The sequence below is a fragment of the Talpa occidentalis genome, unplaced genomic scaffold (genome assembly GCF_014898055.3).
Source record: "Talpa occidentalis isolate TD23 unplaced genomic scaffold, MPIMG_talOcc4v2.1 talOcc4.9, whole genome shotgun sequence".
Classification (NCBI taxonomy): Eukaryota; Metazoa; Chordata; class Mammalia; order Eulipotyphla; family Talpidae; genus Talpa; species Talpa occidentalis.
In genome coordinates this window covers 95,531,049-95,555,888 of record NW_023605305.1, presented here as the reverse complement: position 1 = coordinate 95,555,888, position 24,840 = coordinate 95,531,049, and the positions used below count along the sequence as shown (strand labels likewise).

At 45.8% G+C, this 24,840-nt stretch overlaps 1 protein-coding gene and 1 pseudogene across 1 annotated transcript in view; one reads left to right on the top strand and one right to left on the bottom strand.

The window, feature by feature from the left end:
• The first annotated feature begins 279 nt into the window (after positions 1-279).
• BCAR3 (BCAR3 adaptor protein, NSP family member) overlaps positions 280-24,840 on the top strand; it is a 106,567-nt gene continuing 82,006 nt past the window's right edge. The window contains exons 1-2 of the mRNA XM_037500291.2: positions 280-340; positions 8,722-9,049. Coding sequence (XP_037356188.1) covers positions 8,733-9,049 — 317 coding nt within the window. The 5' untranslated portion in view covers positions 280-340; positions 8,722-8,732. The remainder of the gene's footprint in view (positions 341-8,721; positions 9,050-24,840) is intronic.
• Positions 10,508-11,431, bottom strand: LOC119236461 (glyceraldehyde-3-phosphate dehydrogenase-like; annotated as a pseudogene).

The window sequence follows — 24,840 nt, the reverse complement described above, 5'->3', positions numbered from 1 at the left end:
CCAGGAGAGCGAAATTCTGAAGTCGGGTTAGAGGAGGGCCAGGCGAGGTCAGCGCATGTAAATATCGAGGGGGGGTTCCGCGAAGCCTCGCGAATCGGCTCGCCGGGGTGGGGCCGCCAAGCCGCAAATCACCAGTTGAGGGCCCGAGTGCGCGCCGCTCGCTCAGAGCCGCGCCAGCAGCTGCCGGCGCCGGAGCCAGAGCGGGAGCCGCACGCGGGCTTCTCGGCGCGCCCCGCCGACCATGAGCTGCCTCTGCCCCGGGAGCCGGCGCGGCGCGGGGTGGACGGTGTAGCGCCCCTGAACCCCCGCGGGAGCGCCCCGGCGTCGGGCGCAGCGCGTGGTGAGTTTCGGCCGCGCGCCCAGCGTCCCGCGGGGGGTGCGGCGCCTCCGCGTGGAGGGCCCGCTGAGAAGTTTGCTGGAGATTGCTGGGCTCTGGGGAACCTTGAACCGGCGCGCACCCCCAACCCCCAGCAGAATTGGCGTTTGGGGCGGGAGTGGCTTAAGGGGGGACGGGATTTGCGCCCTCGCGGCTGCGGGACGACGAGGGTTCCCCAGACGTGGCCCCTGGCGGGCGGCGCTCGGCGACTAGCGCGAGCATCTTTCTCCGGGCTCTGGAGCGGCAGCTTCCCGGGCACTGGCTCTCGCGACCCCCCTTGCGGGTTCGGGCGGCTCTGCCCCCTCCCCCGCTCCGGCTCGGTCCAGCTCTGCCTGGAGGCCGGTGGGAGTCGGGGGCGCGCGGGTCCAGGGGCTGGGCTGGTAGCGCTGGGCTCGGAGGAGGTGAGTTTCTCCGGTGGTCTGGCTCTTAAAAGTTTGCGAAGAACGCGAAGGAGGCTCCCCTGTAATTGTTGACAACATCTCTCCCCTCCTTTTGTTGAGGAAGAATGAATAGTGTTGTGTGCGCTCGCTGCGTCGGGCGGGCTGAGAAGGGGAGGTGAGGGCCTGGGAAGGAGGGGTGATGGGCGCTACGGGAAGGAGGTTCGACCTCGGCCCCCTGTTTTCTACCAGCTGAGGCTGCCGCCGCTTTGAAGTTGGACCAGGTGTAGGCACTCGTGGGGGGAGGTCGAGTGGGCTCCGAAGCAGCTGGCAAGGCGTTGTGTTCTGTGATCACACCATGGGTCGTGCCTCGGTATTGGGGCTGGAAAAGTCTGATTTGGGTGTTAATTCACTTGAAGCCAGGTGCGAAGGGAAGACCGTTTTTTCCCCAATCCCCGTCTGCTTTTCCCCCAAAGCTATTAGCCGAGATAGAACACAGAGCCAAGGGTGCAGAGTCTCTTTCAAATCTTGGCTCTTATCTATCAAGGCTGTCCAGATCTCTGCAAGAGAAATATTTGGGCGGGAGAGAAGGTCAGTTTGAGAGGATAATCTCCCTGCTAGTTGCCAAGGACTGCGCCTTGGTGCTCCGAGCGCACTGGGAGACTGAGCGAAGTTCTCAGTAAGAAGGGGCTGTTAAGTTAACGTGGAAGCCACAGGCCAAGTGGTTGTACAAGGGGCGGATGGAATATATATAACCTGACAGGTGTCCTGTGCCAGGGCTCCCCTCACTCCAACTTTCTCTACAACTGTGGCTGAGAAATCTGACATTTCCAGGATGACTCACCAAGATCTCAATCTTCTTTTCGTTTAGAAAGGGCTGCTTGTCAAATACATGCTAATCTTTAGAACCTTATCATGTAAATCCTGTGCTGGGTTGCTTGAAATACAATCTGTGGAAGAATTATTCATACTTCAGTCATTTGGCTAGACTTCATAAGGTTGCTTCAAAAATAAAGGGATATTCTTAATTCCTAAACCCAAGCAAAACTTAATTCTAAGTGGATTCGCCAATTTTATATGTGCTATTGTTTCATTTCCTCTCCCAGTTGGACTGCAGAGAAGATATGAAATTACAGATCCACACTGTAAATTCTCTGTCATGGTCATAATGAGGCAGTGGAGGCAATGACATTGCCAGTGTTTAAAATATGCTAGAAAGTTCTTAAAACCCTTACCAGATGACGAATACAGTTTAATCCTTGAACAACATGGGGTTGAACTGCTGGAGTCTGAATTCAAGGGTTCAACCACTGGCTACTGTGTAATGAGGAAACCCAAATACAGAGGGCAGAATGTGGGAGACATAAGTATCCCTGGACTTTGGGATAGGGAGGTGGTTCCTGAAACCTATTCCCTGTGAATAGCAAGTGACTACTGTGGGTCTGTTTTGGGAGACTCACAAGTTACACCAGATCTTCAACTGGGAGGGTTAGCTTCACTCACCACCCTTGTTCAAGGGTCAGGTGTGTCTTATTTCAGAAGTAAAACTAGTGGGCTGCTTATCTCTGCCTCTACTTTAGCGGACGTCATTACTGTCTTTGTATAGTAAGTGTTTTGCCTTTTTTATGGGTATTTCAAATCACAGCCACTGGCCAGGTCAGGAAGGTTGCTCCTTGATTTGAAGCTTGTTAGGCTCCTTGACCCTGATAATGATTTCAACTCTGAACGTTCACATGAGTCTCATATTTTCACATCAAGATACAGAGTCTTTGACCTTTGTATGTATTTGAGAATGTGGTATTAGACCAAGAAAGGACATCTTTACCTGCGCAGTAGAGAGAAGTGAAGTCAGATGGCCAAAGTCTCACCTGAGCTTTTCTTTGAAAGCTGACATCGGTGTCTGTGTCCTGCTTGGTTTGGCGTGTTTATTTCTGTTGCTGTAGGTTAAAAACGTTTGCCTCATCTTTTCTGACTGCAGTCATCCCCAGAAGCAATGATTTCTTTTTTAAAGATTTATAAATTTACGCATACAAGAGCTGGGATACAGGCCAAAGGTGTGGGGGGTAGAGGGTGTGTGTGAGAAGACCCACCAGAGACAGAGTGAGGAACAGAACAAGAAGATTGACTGAAATACACTGCTGAGGGGAGCAGCGGGAAAGACAGGAGAGGTCTGCTGTGCCATGGGGTCAGCTCCCTGGCCAGGGATCGAACTTGTGCTGCAGTGACTGCCGATAGCTTCATAGTGCTGACTTGACCCCTTGCGCCACCAGGGAGGCCCAAGAAACAATGATTTCGTTAGTGAATGCTCCTTGTAATAGGGACACAATGACAAGCAAGAAGACAGGTCCCTGCCCTGCTTAGAAGGGACCAGAGAGAAGGGGGGCGAGAAGGGTAGCAGGGGGGTATTGGCACGGATGGTTTGGTGGAGGGTGAGTGGAACATGTACATATATGGGAGAGCAAAGATCTAACACCATTAAAAGCGATGTGGAGAGTTTGAGTTGAGATGTGCTGTAAGTGGAGTACTCACCAGATTCCAAAGACTTAACATGAGAAAGAATGTAAAACAGCTCAATAATTTTCATTTTGATTTCTGTTGAAAAGAATATTTTGGATAGATTGGTTAAATAGTACACCATAAATTGAAAAAAGAGAAAAAGTTCCTCCAATTTTACAGTTAAAAAAAAAAAAAACAAGCTATAGACTGAGTGCTTGCTGTGTGTCAAGGGCTTTCCATACATGGATCACATATATTTTCACAAGTACCGCAACGCAATAGGTACTGTTAATTGAGGAGCTGATGGTCAGAGTTTGAGTTACTTGTTCCCTGCCATACAACTAGTAAGTCAGTGGCAGAGAGGGATCTGACTCTGAAACATATCTGCTTTGATTTTATGGAATCAAGTGATACATCACCAGCCACTGCAGCATGAGTTGCAACCCTGGCCAGGGAGCTACCCACATGGCGCAGCAGACCTCTCCAGTCTCGCCTGCTGCTCCCCTCAGCAGTGTATTTCAGTAGATCCACCGGTTCTGCTCCCCACTCCATCTCTGGTGAATCCTCTCACTCCACACCTCTGACCTACACTCCAGATCTCGTATGCATAACTAAATAAAAATCTTAAAAAAAAGAATATGACTAGGGGTGTGGAAACAGACATCTCCAAATGGAGGAAAAATGAGAGCCAGACACTGGAGACTTGGGTTTGGGCCCTGCTCTTCAACAGTGTTTTCCCACTGCAAGTTTATTCTGGGGGTGGGGGTTGGTGGGGGAGTGGAGTCTCACGTCATTGTTACCTCTTCAAAGAGGCCATCCCGATCACTCTGCTCTAAAATAGTCCTACATCCTCATCCCCATGGTCTAGCTTTTCATTCTGTTTTATGTTCTTCAGTACATTTGCAGCTGAGCTACTCCCTAGTTTGTGTTCTTGTCTATGGTTGAACTTCCATCCCAGAGTAGGTTCCATGAGAGTAGGGCCTTGTCTAGTTCATTATATCCTTAGCCTTGGTACACTGTAAGCCCTCAGAGAATATATTTATGTGAATGACTATTGATGTTCTTTATCTGGAATAATGAAGGCATTTGAATCTGAGATTCTCTTTTTTAATTTTTATTTTTTAAAGATTATTTATGCCTCCAAGAGCTCGGGTACAGGCCAGAGATGCCTGGGTTGGGAGTAGGTGAGAGGATTCACCAGAAACAGAGTGAGGAACAGAATAGGCAGGCTGACTAGAACACAATGCTGAGGGGAGCAGCCGGCGAGACCAGAGAGGTCTGCTGTGCCATGTGGGTATTTTCCTGTCCGGCAGGGGATTGAACTCGGGCTGCAGAGGCTGCGGATTGCTTCATAGTGTGTTGCTTAACCCCATGGAGGCCCATGAGATCCTGTCTTACCATGCTAGCCATCACATAGGGCAGGTGGCTATACAGCATGTACTTTCACCTCTTGGATTTCCTCCAAGCACTTGGAGTCGGTATGACCCCAGCAGTTGCAAATGAGCACCTTCTACCCCTAGTCCCCCTTCTCTTAACTTCACCTTTAGTTTGTTTTGTCTTTTGAAGTAACATGTCTGGCCCGGGCCCACTGCCCTGATGTTGGACCCACTCAGGCTTGACCCAGGGCTCAGGACTGAGCCAACCTTTCCAAGTGCTGAAACCCAGGGCAAGGCAGCATTGTAATGGGGGAGAGTCCCAAGTTAGAGGCAGTGAACTGCCGCGGAACCCCGATTTATCTATAGCTGAAATCTCTCTGGAAATTTCAGCTTGCATGATCTCCCTCCAGTTACTAGACTCTGCTTTCTATTCTTCAGGTCAGTAGCCCTTCCTCAGGGGAGGGTTGACTACATTGAAAAGGCTGTGCTGTTGTGTGCTCCCCTGGGAATTGCCAACACTTCGGGCCATTTGTTACACTGTGCTTCTGTTGTATCGTGTTAACCTCCTGAGGACAGTCTGACATGGTCCCCAACACCGCGCTCACTATGTTGGAGGCTCTCCGTAAATGTGTGTTGAATAGCAGAATGAATGAATGCTTTTATTAACCAAGTGACACATCTTCCTTATCATTCCATTTTGTTGCCTGGGTAGACAAATCTGAGCATCAGTTACTCTGTACCAAAGACACTCACCTAGCCACTGGCTCTCAACCCGTGTTCTACATTGGGCAGTACTGGGTAGCTTTAAAAAAAAAAAAACCAATGCCAGGACCCTACACACTGAAATTCTGATTTCATTGGTCTGGATCAGCGTGGGTGTTGGAATTTTAAGTTTCCCAGAGGATCCTTATGTTCGGCCTGGCTGAGAACCACCACTGTAAGTTTTCAGAACTCATTGCTTGCTTTGGTCCTCATAGACTTGACACGGGCATGGTGAGAGAGAGCAGGAATATAATTCGTGGATATTGTATGCTTCTTGACAGTTTAAGAGGTACTTTCACATCTGTTATCATATCTGATAATAACAAGTTAAGGAATCTACTCTCTGGTTTAAATATTCCCTTTAGGTTGATGAGTCTTAAAACTATGTCGTGTCCTGGCTCCTCATTGCACACATTGATAGTTAACCCCCTAGACCAAGCTGTACCCCCGGTACTTCATGCTCAAAGCTCCAGTGGGGAGCTTGTTACCCGCCCTCCCCAGGGGTCCTGTCACTTGACTTGCCAAATTACAGCATTGCCCCATTCTCCAGCCAGAGGCTCCAGGCTCCTAGCCCTTCACTCTTCTCCCCTTCCCTGGCTGCTGCTGGGTTAAAGTTCCTTACCCGACCTTGCTGTAGGCTTGTTGCCATCAGCCTGATGATCTTCCCACCTCCCTCTCTCACCTGCAGAATTACCAGAGCAACCTGCCTGGACACACACTGGATTCTATCTCTCCTCATCTTCTCTAGCACTTTAAGTCAAGTCCAGACACCTTGGCACAGCCTTGAAGAACTTCATGATCTGGTCCTAAGCTGTGCTTCTTCCTGGAAATGCTTCTGAACTTCTCAATTTGGGCCGTTCCATGTGACTTACTGTTTCCAGAGCCTGTGGGGCACTCCCATGCTGTTGATAGCACATCCTCTCAGAAGGCTCTTCCTATACTTGTGAGCCTTTCAAAACCCTCATCTGTGGTGATGCCCTCTCTGAGATCCTCCCCTTATCCTTTGTCAGAATTAATTGTTCTTTCCTCTAGCATGTCAAGGGTGTCTGTGGATCAGTTATCTGCTGTTAGAATTCATGGTTGGGGCATGGGCTTAGGCATCTCTGTTTCTCCAAGTATCTTAGTTGGAGTAGGCACTTACATCTTGGTTGGATTGACGGTAGGAAGTGCAGGTATTAATGTTCCCTTAATGCTAGGGAATTGACTGATGTATGGATAACTTGCCAAAGGACATTCTAGAGTATTTTTGCTCGATCTTGAAATCTAGGTAGATCCGGGATAAGCATGGAGGCAACAGGCTGCTGGAGACACAGGAGCCAGGGTAGCTTTTGTCCATCATAGCAGCCTGGAACTAGTCTCATGTGGCAATGTGGCCCTTGTAGTGAAGGCTCTGTGGGGTGGTCTAGGCCTCCCCATGAGATTCGTTGAAATGATCCAGGTCTGCTTGGGAAGAAACATGGTGTTGATGGTTTGAGCAGGCGAATGTTCACAGCCTTTGGTGGGGAGGGGAGGTATGAGCGTGTGCTTGTAGGATGAGGAAATCCTAGTCATCTTATGTCACTGGTGGTCAGGTAGGGAGGGCCAGGGAGTTTGGTTGTTTTTTTTTTAATAACCATGATTAATGTTAAGCAAGTGCTGACAGTGTGCCAGGTACTGGCCAGACCTGGGAGGGGCGGCATGGGGACTCAGTCCTATTGTTCTTCACCCGCTATGAGCCAGGCCTTCTGTGTGGTCCCGTTAGAAGTGGAATTAGCATTAGGAGAAACGCTCAGCATGAGCACAGTCAGCACCCAAGTTGGGCAAAGTCCTGAGGACAGGGCTGGGCTTGTATTCCAGAAGCTGAGGGTCTCCTTCCTCCCAGATGCCAGTACTTTTGGTTTCTCTCTGTTGCAGATGGCAGCTGGAGGATGGGGTGTGTTTTTGTTGCCACTTGTTTCCTTTGCAGGCCCACTTACTCTAACTCTGCACAGCGCCTTGTTTGTCTTCAGGCCACATCCCAAGCCCCCCAGTCTGTTGTGGAACTGACTCTGCAGTAGTATTGCAGCTTGATGGTTTTCTCTCAGATGTTCATACTGCAGTGGAAGCGTGTTCTGTCAGGAAGGGGGTTGCAAAGCTTGAGAACAGACAACAGAGCAGAGCAGTGTTCTCACCAGCCTCCAGGAAGGTCAGTGCATGGTGCTTAGTTACACTGCTGTGTTGTCCAGACCCGTCTGATGCCATGACTAGTGGTGCAGATTCTGGATCCTTCCTGTCTCCAGGGACTTGCAGTGCTTTTATTCAGGCTCCTGTTTCTTTATAGGTTGGCCCTTTAAAATATCTTACATAATTTGGCTTACATCAAAACCAAGGTTTGCTTGTGGGAGTCATGGGAGTGACCCCCAAAATGTTCACCCATGCTCAGGGTGAATATTTCTACTAATGATTGCAGCTGGGAACAATTGTTGGGCTACTTTTGTATATGACCTCATGTGCTATTTTCCCTTTCTTTCCCTGCTCATCCCCATCCTTTTATTTCCTTTTCTTTCTTTTTCTCCCTTCCCACTCTTCTCTGACTGCCCAGGCTCCCGTGTGCACTGCTGCTGGCAGGCACGTTCCAGATCCCAGTGGGAGATAATGTCCATGGAGCCCCATCCCCAATCTTTTCCCTGCAGCTGAGCCCACTGATGTATGGAGGAATGACCCACCTCCTGACCCTGGCCATCTTCGTTAATTAGAGAACATTAATTTATTAATAAGCATCAGGTCTTTGCCAGAAAAATCCAGCCCTGTCACTCTGGGTAACACAAGTGACTGTCCCAGGAGTTAAGGAATTCTAACCATCTCCGCCTGTTCTTATCATTTACGGGGGGTGGGGGTGGGAATATGTGAACTAATTATTTAGTATATTTAGAACATTTTTTATATGGCATTTGTGACTACAACCTTGAGTACAACCTCAGTCATCTGTTTTTGTTAGTCATGTTTTCTCAGCAGCCTCAGTCATCTGAAATAATATAAAGTAGCTCATAGTCTTCTAGGGCTCTGAGGTGTGTTTGCTCTTTTCTTTCTTTATTTTATTTTATTTTTTTTTGGTTTGCTCTTTTCTATTGAAAGATCAGCTGCTTGCCCTGGAGAATGCCTCTGTAGCTCCTTTAAAAAAAAAAAAAAAGGGAGGGGGGAAATGAGTAAACTTCCCATTCATAGTAAATTTTACTAGGGATGCCATTGAATGTTTGTCTTTTAATGCTCCGTGAAGCACCCCTTTGTTCTGCAGTCTGTTTCATTTTGTGGGTGGGAAGTCACTTTTTAGGATTATCTTAGATTTACACCATCACTCTTTTCTTTCCCCCCTTAGAGTTGGGAGGCATGGCTGCGGGAAAGTTTGCCAGCCTTCCCAGAAACATGCCCGTGAATCACCAGTTCCCCCTGGCCTCGTCCATGGACCTTCTGAGCAGCAAGTCCCCTCTCGCTGAGCACCGTGCAGATGCCTATCAAGACGTGTCCATACACGGCACCCTTCCGCGCAAGAAGAAGGGCCCTCCTCCCATTCGGTCGTGTGACAGCTACAGTCACATGGGGACCCTGCCCCACTCCAAATCCCTGCGCCACCACTCACCCCTGACCCAGGACGTCATCCAGGAGAACCCAGCGCAGGACTTGAAAGGCGAGATCTTCACCTTCAGGTAACTTTTGAAATTTCACGAGTGAAGATGAGCAGTTTAAAGTGCTCCTTGAAAATGTCTTGTTGTTAGAGGAAATGTCAAACATGTGCAAGGTAGAGCAAGTGGTTTAATTACCCCATGGACCCATGTCCTAACTTCCTGGCTTGATCAGCTCAGGGCACCGCTGCTTTTTCTGTGCTCCCACCTTGTCCCTTTCCCTGGCATTATTTTGAAGTAAATATCAGACCTCCTTTTTTCTAGTCCATACATGTTTTGATATGCGTCTTTTAAAGATAAGAACTTTTATTTTTTCAAAATACAGCCACAATTTATTAAAAAAGGGCACACCCCCCAAATGAACTGTTTCTTATCCTCAAATATTAGAAAATAATTATTTTATTTATTTAAAATTTTTTTTTTATAGAGGCAGGTTTTATTTATTTATTTATTTGTTTGTTTGTTTGTTTGTTTTGTTTGTTTATACATGCACTGGGTACAGTCAGAAGCGCGGGAGGGTGAGAGAATTCACCAGAGCCAGAGCAGGAGGCAGAGCAGGCAGAAGGACCGAAGTACACTGCTGAGGGGAGCAGCGGGCGGCAGGAGAGGTCTGCGCGCCATGTGGGACCCTCCTCCGGTGGCCGGGGAGCAGCCGGGGATCGAACTGGCGCCGCAGAGGCCGTGGGCAGCTTCGTAACCCAGCACTCAACCGCTGAGCCACTGGGGAGGCCCGAAAATAATTATTTTAAAAACCGACTTCCTGTATCAAGTTGCCCAAAAGGAAGCATGAGTATAAGCATTAATCATAACATCAGATTGTGAACCTCATCCATCCAGTTCTATAAATTTGGACCTAAATTTACTTGAATTTGGTTGTCAACATGCTAAAATAAAATTTTGTGTTGCTGCGTCATCAGGTCAGCTGCAGAATACTTTGAAGCAAGAATTGATTTCTATTTCTATCCACCAGGGATCTGGGTAAATAGCCTTAAGGATGTCAAAGCTGCTCTGGGTTTGTGATGGATCTGACTGGATTGGTTTCTGTTTGTTGGGGCTGGTTTAGAAACTGCCCTCCTTCCCCTCTGGGGGAAGATCAACAACCCTGACACCATCAGGCAAAGCAGGAAATGGAAGTTGTTTCTTCTGTTGTATCTCCTAGTAGCTCTTTGTCCAATTTTGTAGCAAAGAAAGCCACTCTGATCCTAGCTTATTTGCTCAATGTCTATATATTAAGTACGTTGATTTGATAAGCCGTGCTTCACGAGGAAAATTCTACCCATTTCCTCTGAGTATCTCTGTTTTTGGCTCGGTACAGTATACTTTATTGATGGCACCCTCAGGCCCTCCCCTTCTGCAGGGGGTCCGGGATGGAGCTGTGACAGGTCAGGGGACGCTGTGTGGATGAGCGGGGCAAGGGCTCCCCAGTGCTGAGGGTGCCCCTCTTCCTTTTGTACTCACTGGGGCTTGTGGCACAGGAGGTTCTTACTCCTTGGAGACCATGAGGTCCACCACCCTGTTGCTGTAACCAAATTCATTCTCATACCAGGAAATGAGCTTGACAGAGTGGTCACTGAGGTCAGTGCCAGTCCCAGCACTGAAGGTGCAGGAGTGGGCATCGCTGTTAAAATTGCAGGAGGCAACCTGGTCCTCAGTGTCGTGGAGAATGCCCTTGAGGGGGCCTTGTGACACCTGCGTTGCCACTTTCTTGATGTCATCGTATTTGGCCACTTTCTCCAGGTGGTACATTGGGGTGGGGACCCAAAAGGTCATGCCAGTTAGCTTTCCATTCTGCTCAGGAATGACCTTGCCCACAGCCTTGGAGGTATCAGTAGAAGCAGGGATGACGTTGTGGGCAGCTCCGTGGCCGCCATGCCCAGCTTCCCAGAGGGGACCTCCAAAACCTTTTGGGGGGCAGTGATAGCAGATACTGCGGTCATGAGTTCCTCCATGATGCCGAAGTTATCACAGATGTTCTTGGCTGGGGAGCCAAAGGTCGGTGGTACAGCAGGCATTGCTGACAGTCTTAAAGGAGTTGTACTTCTCACGCCCATCACAATTGTGGGAGCATGAGCAGAAAGGGCAAAGATCATGACCCTTGTGGCCTCAGCATTCAGGTGAGTCCCAGCCTTCTCCAAGGTAGTGAAGACACTTGTGGGTCCACAATATATTCGGCACTAGGATCACCCCATTTGATGTTAATGGGATCTCACTCCTGGAAGATGGAGATGGATTTTCCATTGATGACAAACTTCCTATTCTCAGCCTTGACTGTGGTATTGAACTTGCCATGGGTAGAATCATATTTGAGCATGTAGACCATGTAGTTGAGGTCGATGAAGGGGTCTTTGATGCCAACAGTATCCACTTTGCTAGAGTTAAAAGGAATCCTAGTGACCAGTGCCCCATCCGGCCAAGTCTTCTCACTCTGACCTTCAGCTGGTATTTCAGGGACACTAGGCACTGCATGAGACAAGGTGGCTGTCTGCAGAACTAGGAGGCACAGAGAACCTCCTCTGAGTGTCTTAATTGAAGGACTTCTCTGATACTGAAAATGTCCTAACTGCCAAATCATTACAATATCTGCTCTTGCCCTTTTGCAGGGTGGGGGAAATATGTGCTCTATAACAGGATATGAAGCATCTGAAACTGAGTCCTCCTAGAACTAATATTCTAGGGAGGGACCCAGGTAATATCAGTAAATAAAGAAGACAGTTACAACTTACAGTAAGTGGTACAGAAAAAATAGAGTGATAGGCTGGAGATTTACTGGAGATGTGTCTCTTTTATAGGGTGGACATGTCTATGAGGAGATAATATTTGATTTAAGACCTGCTTAATGAGAGGAGGCCTTGGGAACAGCCAGTGGAAGGCAGTTATAGCCACAGAGAAAGCAGTGCGCAGACTGGGGGTGGGAAGAAATTTGATGTGTTTGAAAAACCCTAAAGAACCTGGTGTGACTGGAGCTGGAACATAGCAAATTGATAGGGGAAAAGAGTATAGGTGCTGGGAGAGAGCAAAGCAGGCAAAAATTCAAAATTAGGTTTAGTTGCATGATTGCAGTTATAAGGAGACAGCGCATGGAGGCCCAGCTATTTTCTGTAGAAAGCGCTGGAGAACTCTGAAATGTTTCTGACTTCAGACCAGAAGGTTCCTGGGGGTCAAAAGCCTTGGACCTGCTCCACAAAACCGAGGTGAGGGACTGCTCAGTTCAGAAAGCGAGCAGGCAGCCTGCTGATGAACAGTAAGTAGAGATTCATGCCTGTGCCTGGTATTGTTAATGTCTCCTCCTTGGCACTCACACATGCGATGCCAAGGGGGCAATCATTGCTCCCTCTTATTATAAACACAAATAAATTCCAGGCTGCACAATTTGGAGTCAGAATCAACTGAAACCTGGCTCACTGGGCCTCTTTTCATTTATTAAACTCTGTATTGAGCTACATGCCTGCTATGTACCACACACAGACAGTTCAGACTCATTCCTTCCTTGAAGTTCTGAGGTCCTGGCTGGGTGCCGGCTGCTACAAGGGGAAACTCTGGGGGGTTGGCGTGGTCATAGTCACCCTTCTATCTTGAGGAAGTTCTTGATAAACACCCAAGGTCCAAACTGTCAACGTGCCAGGAGTTCAAAGCCTTTTGATTTGAAAACTGACTTGGACAGAGGTCAGAGCTCTGGAAAGATCTTATCAGAAGGTGGGCACAAGTCCTGAGTTTGAAGTCCAGGCTGTAGAAGACTTAACAAGCTCTGCTGACTTCGGTTTATGATTTGGAGCTATGCTAATCCAAGTTCACATCCCTTTTTCCCCTTAAAATAGCTTTTTGTTAAAGATGAATACAGGAAGTAAGAATGCCTTGCCTTCAAAATTATGTCGAATGAAAAGGCACATGGTTGTTTGTGTGTCAAAGAATCAAAGTCCTGGTCCCTTGCTCCTCAGTCTTATTAATTTTATTTACCTACCACTTTTAAAGTAATATCCTGATCTGTTTCTAATTTTAAGGAGTTCAAAATTGTGTGTGTGTGTGTGTGTGTGTATGTAAATGTTTTATCCTATCTGATCTTGTTAAGTATTCATGGTATGATTATGAGCTGCCCTGAATATTTTTTGGAACAAACTACAATATCAACAAATAAAGAGAGAGAGAGTGTGTGTGTGTGTGTGTGTGTGTAAGTGTGTGTGTAAAGCAAGGAATAAGCAGTACGAATGAGAACCTGAGGGTCCAGAGGAGGGGAGTTTCCTGAGGTACCACAGCAGACCTACAGGAAACACAGTGTTTCTATTCCTGACTCGGCACTTACAGCTTAAAGGAGCTGTGGAAACACCAACTAGTTAGGACTAGTTAGGTCTGCCTGTAACAAAATTACTGACTTTCTTTTGGTTTATTTTAGGTAACCTTTTTTTGTCTTTGTTCTTTTTTTTTTTTTTAAAGATTATTTATGCATACAAGAGCTTGGGCACAGGCCAGAGGTGTGGGGGGTTAGAGGATTCACCAGAGACAGAGTGGGGAACGGAATAGGCAGAATGACCAAAGTACACTGCTGAGGGGAGCAGTGGGCGAGTCAGGAGAGGTCTGCTGTGCCATGTGGGTTGCTCCATGGCCGGCCAGGGATTCAAACTCGTGCTGCAGAGGCTGCGGATGGCTTCGGCTTCATAGGTTGAGTCTTAACCCCCTGCACCACGAGGGAGGCCCTTCCTTTGTTCTTTTCATAGTGAATTTAGGAAGTAATTTCAACTAACAGTTAATTTAAACTAACTTACAGATGTCAAGTCTGCAAACCTTCCATTTGGTCCCAGTTTTGTTGACATGATAGTAGGGAGATAACAACATCTTCAAGATGTTGAAAGCAGTGACCTACTCTTCATGTGTACCCTACATCCACTCCAGACCCTGGGCAGACTTCTTTGTCTGGTTTAGGACCCCAATAATTACAAGTTGGCTGTTCTCCCAACAAATTATTAAAAAGTCACCTTTATTATCATTGAGTATTAATTGACTAGCTATCCCATGGCTTTGGCATACCAATTTGCACGATTAAGCTGTCATATAAATATGTGTCATATCTGTGCGTTATCGCTTCCATTTTACAGTTTTAAAATAACTTAAAGGACATGCTGATAAGTTCTCTCGCTTAGCCTTCCTAACCCCGTGTGAGACACATGGCCGATGTCATCATGAGCAGCATCGTTGTCATCACGTACAGTTCAGAAAATGGGTCAGGGATTTTGAAGCAGCTGAGATGAGACCCTAGAGGGTGACTGAGGGAGGATTAGAACCCAGAGAGGGCTGTAGGGCTGTCCCTAGACACTCTGCTCCACAGTGGCCTGAGAATGTTCGTCCAGTTGTAACTGACATCATCTGATGGGTCTTCTTGCATGGAAAGCAAGAGTCTGAATCCCCAGAGTCTGAATCCATTGCCCCTGATACTGCCTCCACCTTGGGGAGAATGGAGCATGGCCTCCAAGAGCTAGGAACCTGAAATGTTTCTGACTTCAGACCAGAAGGTTCCTGGGGGTCAAAAGTCTTGGACCTGCTCCACAAAACCGAAGTGAGGGACCGCTCAGTTCAGAAAGTGAGCAGGCAGCCTGCTGATGAACAGTAACTAGAGATTCACGCCTGTGCCCGATGTTGTTAATGGCTCCTTGGCACTCACACGCGTGATGCCAAGGGGCTAGGCAGAAGGCTGGACTGGAAGGGAGTTAGTCCTCTTGTCTGAAGACGGTACCTCTTGGCTTTGTTGTTGTCTTCGCTGCCCTTGTATGTACTTGTGATTCTGAAAGGTGGCCAGAGAGAGAAGCAGCTCACTTTTAAACCTGATGCTTGGTGTCACAGAAGGAGCCTTTGTTCTGCCAGTGGAGCTCGACTTCTCTGAGAGGTCTGCAGACAGGATTTCCTCTTGACCTCAGCATTGTTCAGCTAGTGTCCCTTTGATTCATTTATCTTCAAGGATGAATGTTTATTTGAATCTGGGACCTTCCTCGGGCCAGTCCTGTAGTTGAGATGTTCGAAGGATTGGCACTGGGAGACCCTTCTGGGTCCTTTTCTGCCTGTGGGCGCGTGGAGGGGTGCATTCCTGGGAACAGCTGCTGAGGCCCTAATTCTTTCTGCCCTTGTGTTGTGGGAGCATGTGGCAGGACAATGTGATGTTTCATTACTTTGCATGAGTTGAACTGACTGACTAGTCACAAGTGTTTTAACTGACAGAGGCCAGAAAGTCTGCAGGGTTAGCCCAAGTGAAAATCTGGTATACTTTCCCAGGAATTAAGTAACCCCGAGTCAGTATCAGCTTTTCAAAATTGAAGCAGAAGTGAAAAGCATGAGATCCACACAGACTCTTATCTAAACAGATTTGAAGACCCCACTCTGGGCTATGCCAGTGCCCTCATCTGAAAAATGTTTCTTTTGTCCTTCAGAACTGCAAAGTTCTGTAACTGCTACTTTTCTCCTTAAGAAAGTGAGATGTTCTCCCAGATAGTCACATAAATCAGCCTATAGCTCAAAGTTAATCAGAAGAATCTATCATGTGAAGGTCCACACACAAACATCTGCGTTTTATTTATACATGGGCGTATCTGCTGTCTGCAAATTGGAAGATTTTGGTGCACAGAGGAAAAGTTGGGTTTAGAATTGAAAAAAATCTAAATAGATTAATCGATTCTAGTCATAAAGCAATAATGATTTAACCCTTTGCACTCCGCTGCCCCTCACAGGGGACACTGGAATTCTAGCATATCACTCGGATGTCCCCTCTCAGGGGACATTGCAATTTATTAGTGATTAGAGGGAATTGAGTTATTTCAACGCAACTTTTTGAGACATGCATGTTTCCCTGAAGTTTTATCTTGAAATGGCACAAGAAATTAAATCAAAATATCGTAAAATTACTAAGATATATACAAGAAATGTCAGTGGGTTTTGTGTCGGACGAGAACGTGAGATGCGTGCTCATGACGGTCCGAGCACTTCGCGACGCCACTTGAAAAGAGCGATAAAGGGAGTTTGTAGAAGAAAGGTCGGTTTTCAAACATAGCGCGCACTGTGTAGTGAGATATATAATTACAAATAAACAAGTCTACATCTGGAGGAAAAGATTTTCAAAGCTGAGCTCATTTTGGTTTGAAGCTTGGAGCAGTGCACATAGATCTAACGAGGAGAAAATCGGAAAAGTGATTCTTTTCTTAGTGAATAAATTGTTTGGTGAAAGCTATTTTGGTAAATATCATCTTGTCAGTTAGTAATAACAATTAGAAATTTTCAACCCATGCATTTATTCATATTTTTTATTAGAACAATGGCAAAGCGTCCAACCACGAATGAGTCTCATGACACAAGTAGTAGTGAAGATGAGCTCCAGATAGACCTCCATACAGACATGTCAAACATGCACTAATCAGCCTGCAATGCATATTGGGGAGTGTTACAAAACTTATCATACTGTACAAAATTATAAACAATAAAATATTGGTTTTTTTTGCAAATATACATTCCTCGATGTCACCCAATTCATATAAGTCCAATATCATTATAATACGTTACTTGGTTCCAAAATTATACTAAATAATACGAGGGTCTGTAAATGCACGTTTCCGCCACAAAGTAGTGTCGAGTACCTGGTAGCCAATGTCCAGAATGGTTCGGAGTGCAAAGGGTTAATAGCCAGAAATGTCACTAGAAGGTCGTAGTCCATGCGTTGAAAAAAAACTTTTCAGTTGAGTTCTACTGGCATTTTGAAATGCCCCCTGGTCTTTAAATGCAGCTGTTGTGGATGGGTTGGTGAATTCCAAAGGACAGTGCATGTCTAGGCCCCAGTGGGCCCTGGTGTGCTGAGGCCAGGAGCAGCTGGGTCAGAGGTGAGCTCAGTCCCTGCTGGGCATCTTGCACCCCCCTGGGATGAGTGAGCAGGAGAAATGCCCACAGGTCTGCCAGCTGCTTGATAGCAGGCCTAAACCCTCTACTGACAGAGATGATTTGAACCTAAAGGCTGGGATCTGTGCATTCTCAGCTGTTCTGGGGAAAACTGAAGGATATTTGTTTAACTGATTGCAAACCGCAACCAAGAACATGATCAGAGAATTACACAAAAGAAGTCCTTGTTTAGTGGAGCAGCTCCCCAGCTCTTCTGGCCCGCCCCCACCCAGGACAGACTTGCTCTCAATCGTGTTTTTTCAGGTCTCCTGTGTTCTGTTTCGGAAAGGTCGGGTTTTTCTGCTTCCCAGATCAGAAACTAGTTGTTTCTCACCTCCCTCCTTAAATGTTAAAACATGCTGTAAACAGACAGCAGTTACAGATTACTCATGTCCTTATCACATGTGGATTTGGGAGCCATCCAGCCTGCCTGGAAGACGCAAACTGGAGATGCTGTAGTTGCTGCTGTTAATTGGAAGGAGACCTCCTTCCTGGGTGACTGATAAGCCCTCAGGCCACCTCCACCCTGCATGCCAGCTTCCGCTTGCTTCTAGCGCTTAGTCCATCACTAGTCAGTAAGAGGCCAGTGGAAGAGTGAAAGCAGAATCAAGGTCTTTCTCCTTAGAGGCGCTATAAACATAGGTAATTGTGATCTCATTTTAAAGATTTGCTATTAGTTATAAATCATAGAAATCTGTACAACCTTCCCTAATTGACCCAGCCACTGTGTAGCTTGGAATATCTGTGTTTTGAGATTTACCTGCAAACATAGTAACAAAAGGTAGGATAGCCCCTGCTGTGGAAAAAGCCAGACCTGTAACTCAGAAGTTGCAGTTTAGATCTAGTTTTTCCACTTACTAGACATGGGAACAAGGGCAAGATCTAAACTATAAAATGGGTGAAAAATAACCCTCCCTGTCTCAAGACTGCTGTGAAACCTGTGCCCTGCTGACTTTCCAACTTGCACCTGGTTCTGCCTCCTGGGCGTCACGGAGGCGTCCCCGCCCTGCTCAGTTCTGACGTCACCAGCAGTTTACTCTTCAGCCCCAGCCCTGCTGTGTGACGCCTGACCCTGAAGGCCTCGGACTTTTCTCTGGGACTTTGATGTAGGCTGGGATAGCACAGAAAGCAGCCAGTGACCTTGACGCTGGTTCTCAAAACAGACCTAGTATCTTGGTGACCTTGGATAAGTTTCTTTACCTTTCTGACATCCTCAAAGGGTAGCTGGAAGGTTGAGTACAAGTCCACGTGAGGGCCCCAGCACAGTACCTGGCATGGAAAAGGGGCTCAGATGTCAGTTTCCGGCCTTCCTTCCTCTTGGAAGGGTGGAGCTGGGAGGCTTCTAATCCTCATGTGTAACCTGAGATCACGTTCTATGCCCGTGGCTTCTGTGGGAGAAAGTTTCCCACATGTTGACAGTCTGGCTGGCATCCCTCTCTCTGGGTCTGCCCTAAGCTGCCCTGTTGCAGTGTGTCTTGGTCACCACGCATGGTTACAGGTGTAACAATAGTGAACTGAAAGATCACACCATTGTATGAAGACACAGCGCGGCCTCTCCTCTATGCACTCGCCCAGCCTCTGCCTGCTTATCTTTGTACTTAAGATCAGTGTCTTTGCTATTTATTCTTCAGTGAATATTAATTCAGCTTGCTTTGTGCCAGGCATGGCACTGGGTACCGGGCACCCAGTGGAGAAGGAAGGAGATAATGGGCCCAGTTCTTACCAAGCATGCAGACAAATACACCAGCAAGTCATAAGCAGAAGTAGGAGTGAGGAGTGTAGTTCAGACAGCCGGAATCCTTTGAATCAGGTAGAAGGTAAAGGTCTCTTTGGGGGCAAGAATACTCAGATATAATATAAAAGCATAATATGAAATAATTCATTGATAACTGTTATGTTACTATGTGTTGAAATGATATTAAATACTCAGTTCAGTGCAACTCAAAATAATTTCACCTATGTCTAGAAATACTAGAAAATTTAAGATGATGTGTTTTTCGTTTTTTCCTATTGGATAGCACCCGTCTAGACCTTTGTAAGGAGTTTAGATTTTCTCCCTCAGGCAAAGGGAAACCTTTAAAGGGAATTGCATGTTCTGATTTGGTTTGTAGATGATTGGTTGTGACTGATGGGGAAGAAGGGCTGTTGGTAGAGGTGGGAGACATTTGCAAAAGTAGAAGGGGAGCAGCTGGAGTCTGCTCTAGGGTGGTGGTGGAGGAGATGGAAAGGCATGTGCTAAGACGTTTGTGCCAGGTACTAGAGAGTCAAAGGCAGCCAGGGGCTCTATTTGATGAGTCGTAGGAGAAAGGGGTGCCCATTTGGAACCATTTGATCTCACCTGTTCATCTCCTTGGCTGCTAACCTAACTTGTCATCCTAATTGTAGCCTTTGTGTCATGCCTTGCAGTTAGAGTCTGCCAGATGTAGGGAGGGTTGGATGTGGTGGGATGAGGCAGAGAGACGGTCCAACATGGCTTGGGCAGCTGGGTGTCTGGGGTTACTGAGATGGGGCAGATTGGGACAGGAGCAAGACTACGTTGGTTTGGCTTCTTTCTCTTGGGGGAGGAGTGATGGTAGAGGGCAGAGAATGGAGACTTGAGTTTTGGGTTTGGTTTGCGACACGTGTGTGTGTAAGTGGAGGTATTAACAACCACCTCAACCTGGAGCTCTGAAGAAGTGGTCTGGGGCCTCCCCTGGTGGCGCAGCAGTTGGGTGCTGGACTGCAAAGCTGCCGGCAGCCTCTGTAGTGCCGGTTCAATCCCCGGCCGCTGGCAAGGGTCCCACAGGGTGCGCAGACCTCTCCTGCTGCTCCCACTGCTCCCCTCAGCAGTGTACTTCATCAGTCTGCCTGTTCTTCTTCCTGCTCTCGTGAATTCTCTCACCCTCCTGTGCTTCTGACTGTGCCTAGTGCTTGTATAAATAAATAAATAAATCTTTAAAAAAAAAAAAAAAGTGGTCTGAATTAAAGGTTATAAAGCTAGGAGTCTGCACAGAAATGATATTATAGCCATGGAAATGGATGCCTCACGGAGAGAGAAGTCTGTGTGAAGCCTAAAAGAGAAGAACCAGTGCTAGGGAATCCCAGCACTTCATTCCAGGGAGTTGGCAGAGGACACTGAGCCTTTGGTCTGGTGGGAGCAGAGAAAGATGTTCCAAAAAAAAAAAAAAGGTTATTTTTTTTTTTTTTAGATAACAGACAAAATTCACTAGGAAAAAATGTAATCTTTTAATAAAGCAAAGCACATTTCTTCATGACTCAATTTTTTTATAAAACAAATTTTGATTTGATTAAAGCAGACACATTCCTAGAGCCACCTCCCCGTGGACCTGCTGAGCAGCATGGTGATTGCAAGCTCAGGGGTCCTTCCCTGTGGTCCCAGCCTTCCCTGACAGCGCCACAGGTAGAGGAGTTACGTGGATGACTGTGCTTGCATTTTTGTTTTTGCCAAAAGGATGGGTGACTGCTTTTCCAGGGTTTTGGAAAGCAGCCACTTTGAGGGTGCCTGTCTTGGAAGGCAGGTGGAGAACATGTGTTCTATCTTATATCTGTTTGGCTGGGTGAAATCGTTCCTTTTAGAGGCCTTGAGGATGTTATCTCCGAACTGTCCAATTTTTAGTCCGTGTGTGAATTAGGTGAGAAGAGACCTTTCCCAACACACTCCTTTGCTGGGGGTGGGAAATGTTGGGGGACGGGTGGATGAGACCAGTGGGAGTGAAGGGGAGGGCAAATAGATCCCAGCCAAACAAAGCATCTGCTTTTATCGAAAGTACTGTGTTGGGTCTTAGCCTGCAGCATGATGACTCACTGATGCCAGACCTTCTGAGCCTGCCAAGAGACAGACTGGCCTTGAGACCGTTTTTCTTGTTCTTCTCTGTGCAGTTTGACTGACTGCTGCCAAGTTGAGATTTCAACAGTGGTTTTAGCTTAATGCCTGACCCTGGAATTCTGCTGAGCACAGGTTAACCCATGGCCGTGTCAAATTGTATCAACCAGCACCACTTTGTATTCGTCTCAGATTGCTAGGTAGACTCAGCACTGTGTAATACGGAGGATATTTATGCAGTGCTGTTTTGACATGATTAGGGAATCCGCCCGAGGAGGAGGTTTAATTGCCATTCTTTTAATATATGTCATGAACACATTCATCAGCTATTGCTGTGTTTTCAAAAGAGATAGAAACTGACTCAGAGCAGCAGGAATTGACTATTAAAATGAACAAAGCCAAAGTTTTAAAAGTAACCAAGCCGTGACATCTCGGTTGGCCAGGAAGGGAAAGGTGGCTTTCTCTGCTCAGTACTCTGGGCTGTTAGAGGAAAGATCCCCAGCATTGAGGGGTATGATTAAGATGACCCCCTGGCCTGAGGCAGGTCAGGAAACTGAAACTGTGTTAGGAGGAGTGGGAGCTATATGACCATCCAGCTCGCCTGTGTTTCGGGCCATCGGGAAGCGCTGTCGCCAGCCTGACGGACTTGTTCCCAGGCTCCTCCCATGTCCTGTGATGAGCCACGGCTTTTGGTTGTATCCACTCACAGGTATGTTGACCACCTACTGTGTGCTAGATGTTGTGCCAGGTACTAGAGTCAAAGGCAGCCAGGGGCTCTATTTGAGGAGTCCTAGGACAAGGGGGTACCCATTTGGAACCCCTTGATCTCACCTGTTCATCTCCTTGGCTGCTGAGCTAACTTGCCATCCCTAATTGTAACCTTTGTGTCGTGCTACTACTACTAATGCTACTTTTCTTAACCTCCGCCTGAACATCCTTCTGGGAATCTCATTGCATTTGTCCTTGCCTGGGCGAGTACAAGCTGTCCTCCTAGCAGACCCCTCCCTCTGGGTCTGCCACCTCTGTGCCAGTACTTTCTCTGCCGTCATGGCCCTGGACCAGACCCAGGAAAGCTCAGACCATGCAACCAAGAGCCACATCAGCATGGCTCTGCACTGTAAAAGAAGCTGTGCAGAATGAGCAGAGGATCGTGAAAAATGCTAAGGGTAACAAAAAGGACTTTCAGCAGCTATGTTTGGAACAAGAAGACCAAACAGAGCAGGGGAGGTGGGGAGTGAGGGCGACCAAACCACTTAGCTTTTGTTCTCCTTGCTTTTTCTTTTCTATCAAGGAAATGACTTCTCTGATTGCAAAGGGTAGGATAAAGGCAAAGGAAGTGAATTACCGGTGTGGCTTAGATAAGACCATGACAACAGGCTCTAATGGCAGCAATGAGGTGAAGCCCCCAGGCCTAAGAAGAGGACGATTGAGTCTAAGATCATCAGCCTGCAGCTCTGGAGGAATGTTGGCATAACCAAGAGCTCCAGGAGAGATGCAGATAGATAGGTATCTCAATTTTCAAAAAAAAAAAAAAAAAAAAATGGGCAGGAGAGATCAAATTGTAAGATTGATCAAATCTTGAGAGATCAAATTGTAAGCTTGATCTCCATCTTGAGGAATATTCTAAAAAAGGTAAGGATTATGACTTTTAAATACTTGGTGAAGGATGCAACAACCGTTAGTAATTAGCAGGGCTTCCCCAAAAGCAAGGATGCAGATTAACTTTCAAATTAACTTCCCTTCCTGGGGTTACTTTGGTGGTAGATTAGCAGGCTGATGAGAAGGTGAGCAGGCAGTCTTTGGTGGCGTCATGCTGTGAGGGGTTCAGGCCAGATGATAAGTGAAGCTTGCTGTGGTCCTTATCCCCATCTAGCCAATTTATAAAAAGCAGTTAGATATTAATGTTGACATACAGATCACATTGGTATATGATACGAATCTTGGAAGAATAATTAATTGGTCCACATTATAGAAATGAAATCCCACAAAGATCTTGGCATTTTAAAATGATAGAACAACTCTAACTGGACAAGACTGTAGTGAGAGAGGATTTGCACTTGAGTCAAAAAAAAAAAAAAAAAAAAAAAGCATGGCATTTGTTGTAATAGCCGCATGTGAAAAAATTATTCCAGGATTTGAGAAACTCAGCCTGAGAATGAGTCAGTGGTGTGCTATGGTTGTCACAGAAGGTAATGTGATTTTAGAAGCATTAATTGAAGTTTAATATTCAGACCAAAGGGAAGTGGTCACACTTGACTGCTTAAATCATGTGTGGTGAGTTGTTTTTAGCTCTAGAGACCTGAAGTAGAAAATGAATTCCCCCACCACAGAGCTTCTGTCTAGACCACTCTTGTGCTTTAAAGCAGATCTGTTGGTTTAATCATTAAAGAAAATCCCTAAGGTTTTTTTTTTTTTTTTTTTTTTGTATTAGTGAAAAGGAACTTCTCATGTCATGTGTTAACTGTGGGAAGAAAATACAAAAAACCACCAAGCTACTAGTGAAGCTTATTTTGTTAACAAATAAGGTCAATACATATTCTGTGAGATGTGGGAGAGTAAATCTCACCTATTTTGCAAGATGAGAAAGGAGTGTACATCTAGAAGTGTGGTATAGTTCTGGATTTGGTGGGGGGAGTCTTGTGGTTATTAAAGTATAGTTGACATAAAACTTTATTTTAATTTCAGGTTGTATATATTATTAGGCATTTGTATATATTGCAAAATGATCTTCACAGTTACATCTTTTGTTAGGAACTTTCAATTTTGCAAGACCATAGTATTGGTTATAGCCCCATGCTGTACATTACATGTCCTTGACTTACTTATATTATAACTGGAAGTTTATACCTCTTGATCCCCTTCACCCATTTTGTCCACCCCCAAACTCTCTTCCCTTCTGGTAACCATCAATCCATTTTCTGTGTATGATTTTAGTTTAGTGTTGTATTTATTTTTATTGTTTTGTCAATTTTTAGATTCCATATATAAGTGAAATAATACAGAATTTATCTCTCTCAATCTCATGTATTTCACTTTACATCATACCCTCAAGTTCCATTCATGCTGTCATAAATGGCAGGATTTAGTTCTTTTTCATGGATGTGTAATATTCCACTAGAGATAAATTCATCATTAGGGTATTTCATCCTGGTATAAATGTCAGAGTGTAATTAGACAAAGTTAATAGTTTATTCTATTACATAGGTAGCCTATATCCTGTACTCTCTTGGGGCCATTACAAGTCTATTGTTGATAGAAACGTTGTTAAACATTTTTCTTTTTCTTTCTGGCTTATTTCACTGAGCATGATCCCTTCCAGCTCCATCGATGTTGCTGCAAATGGCATGAGTTTATCTGTTTTGATTGCTGAGTAATAGTCCATTGTGTATATGTACCACATCTTCTTGATCCAGTAACCTATTTTGGGGCATTTGGGTTGAAAAAGAAAAATACCAGATGGCCTCACTCATAACAGGAATTTAGAAAACCTAAATAAGGGATCAGGAAAAGATTAATTATAATAAAGTAAAAATCAAAATCAATAGGCACCTATAAACCAGAGACACACTACGGGGGGAAGAAGGAAGTAGGATCAAAGCAAGGATTGTGGGAATTTTACGGGGACTGTAAGCAAGATGAAAATTCATACATTGCACAAAAATGAAAAATGATGTAAAAATGTATAAAATAATAAATTAAAAGAAAATTGTTAAGTAACACACTACTCTGTGTGTGTGTGTGTGTGTGTGTGTACACTTCATCATCTTTATACATTCATCCATTCACAGACACCATTTTGTTTCCATGTCTTGACTATTGTAAATAATGCTGTAGTGAACATTGTTCTGTGTGTGTATTTTAAATTTATAACAATTGAATTTTGAACTCATAGTAAAACTCTACATTTTTACTCCCCACATTTTGTTTTTATTGTAACATTTTACTTCCTTTTGTAAACTAATTCCATTTCCTTAGCTAATTTGTTTCATTTAATTTTTTTTGGTCTTAATTTTCATACTAGCCTTTCAGTGGTTAATCCACTGCCTTTACTGTAGATAGAGGTCTTTCCTTCTTGTGTTATTTCAACTTA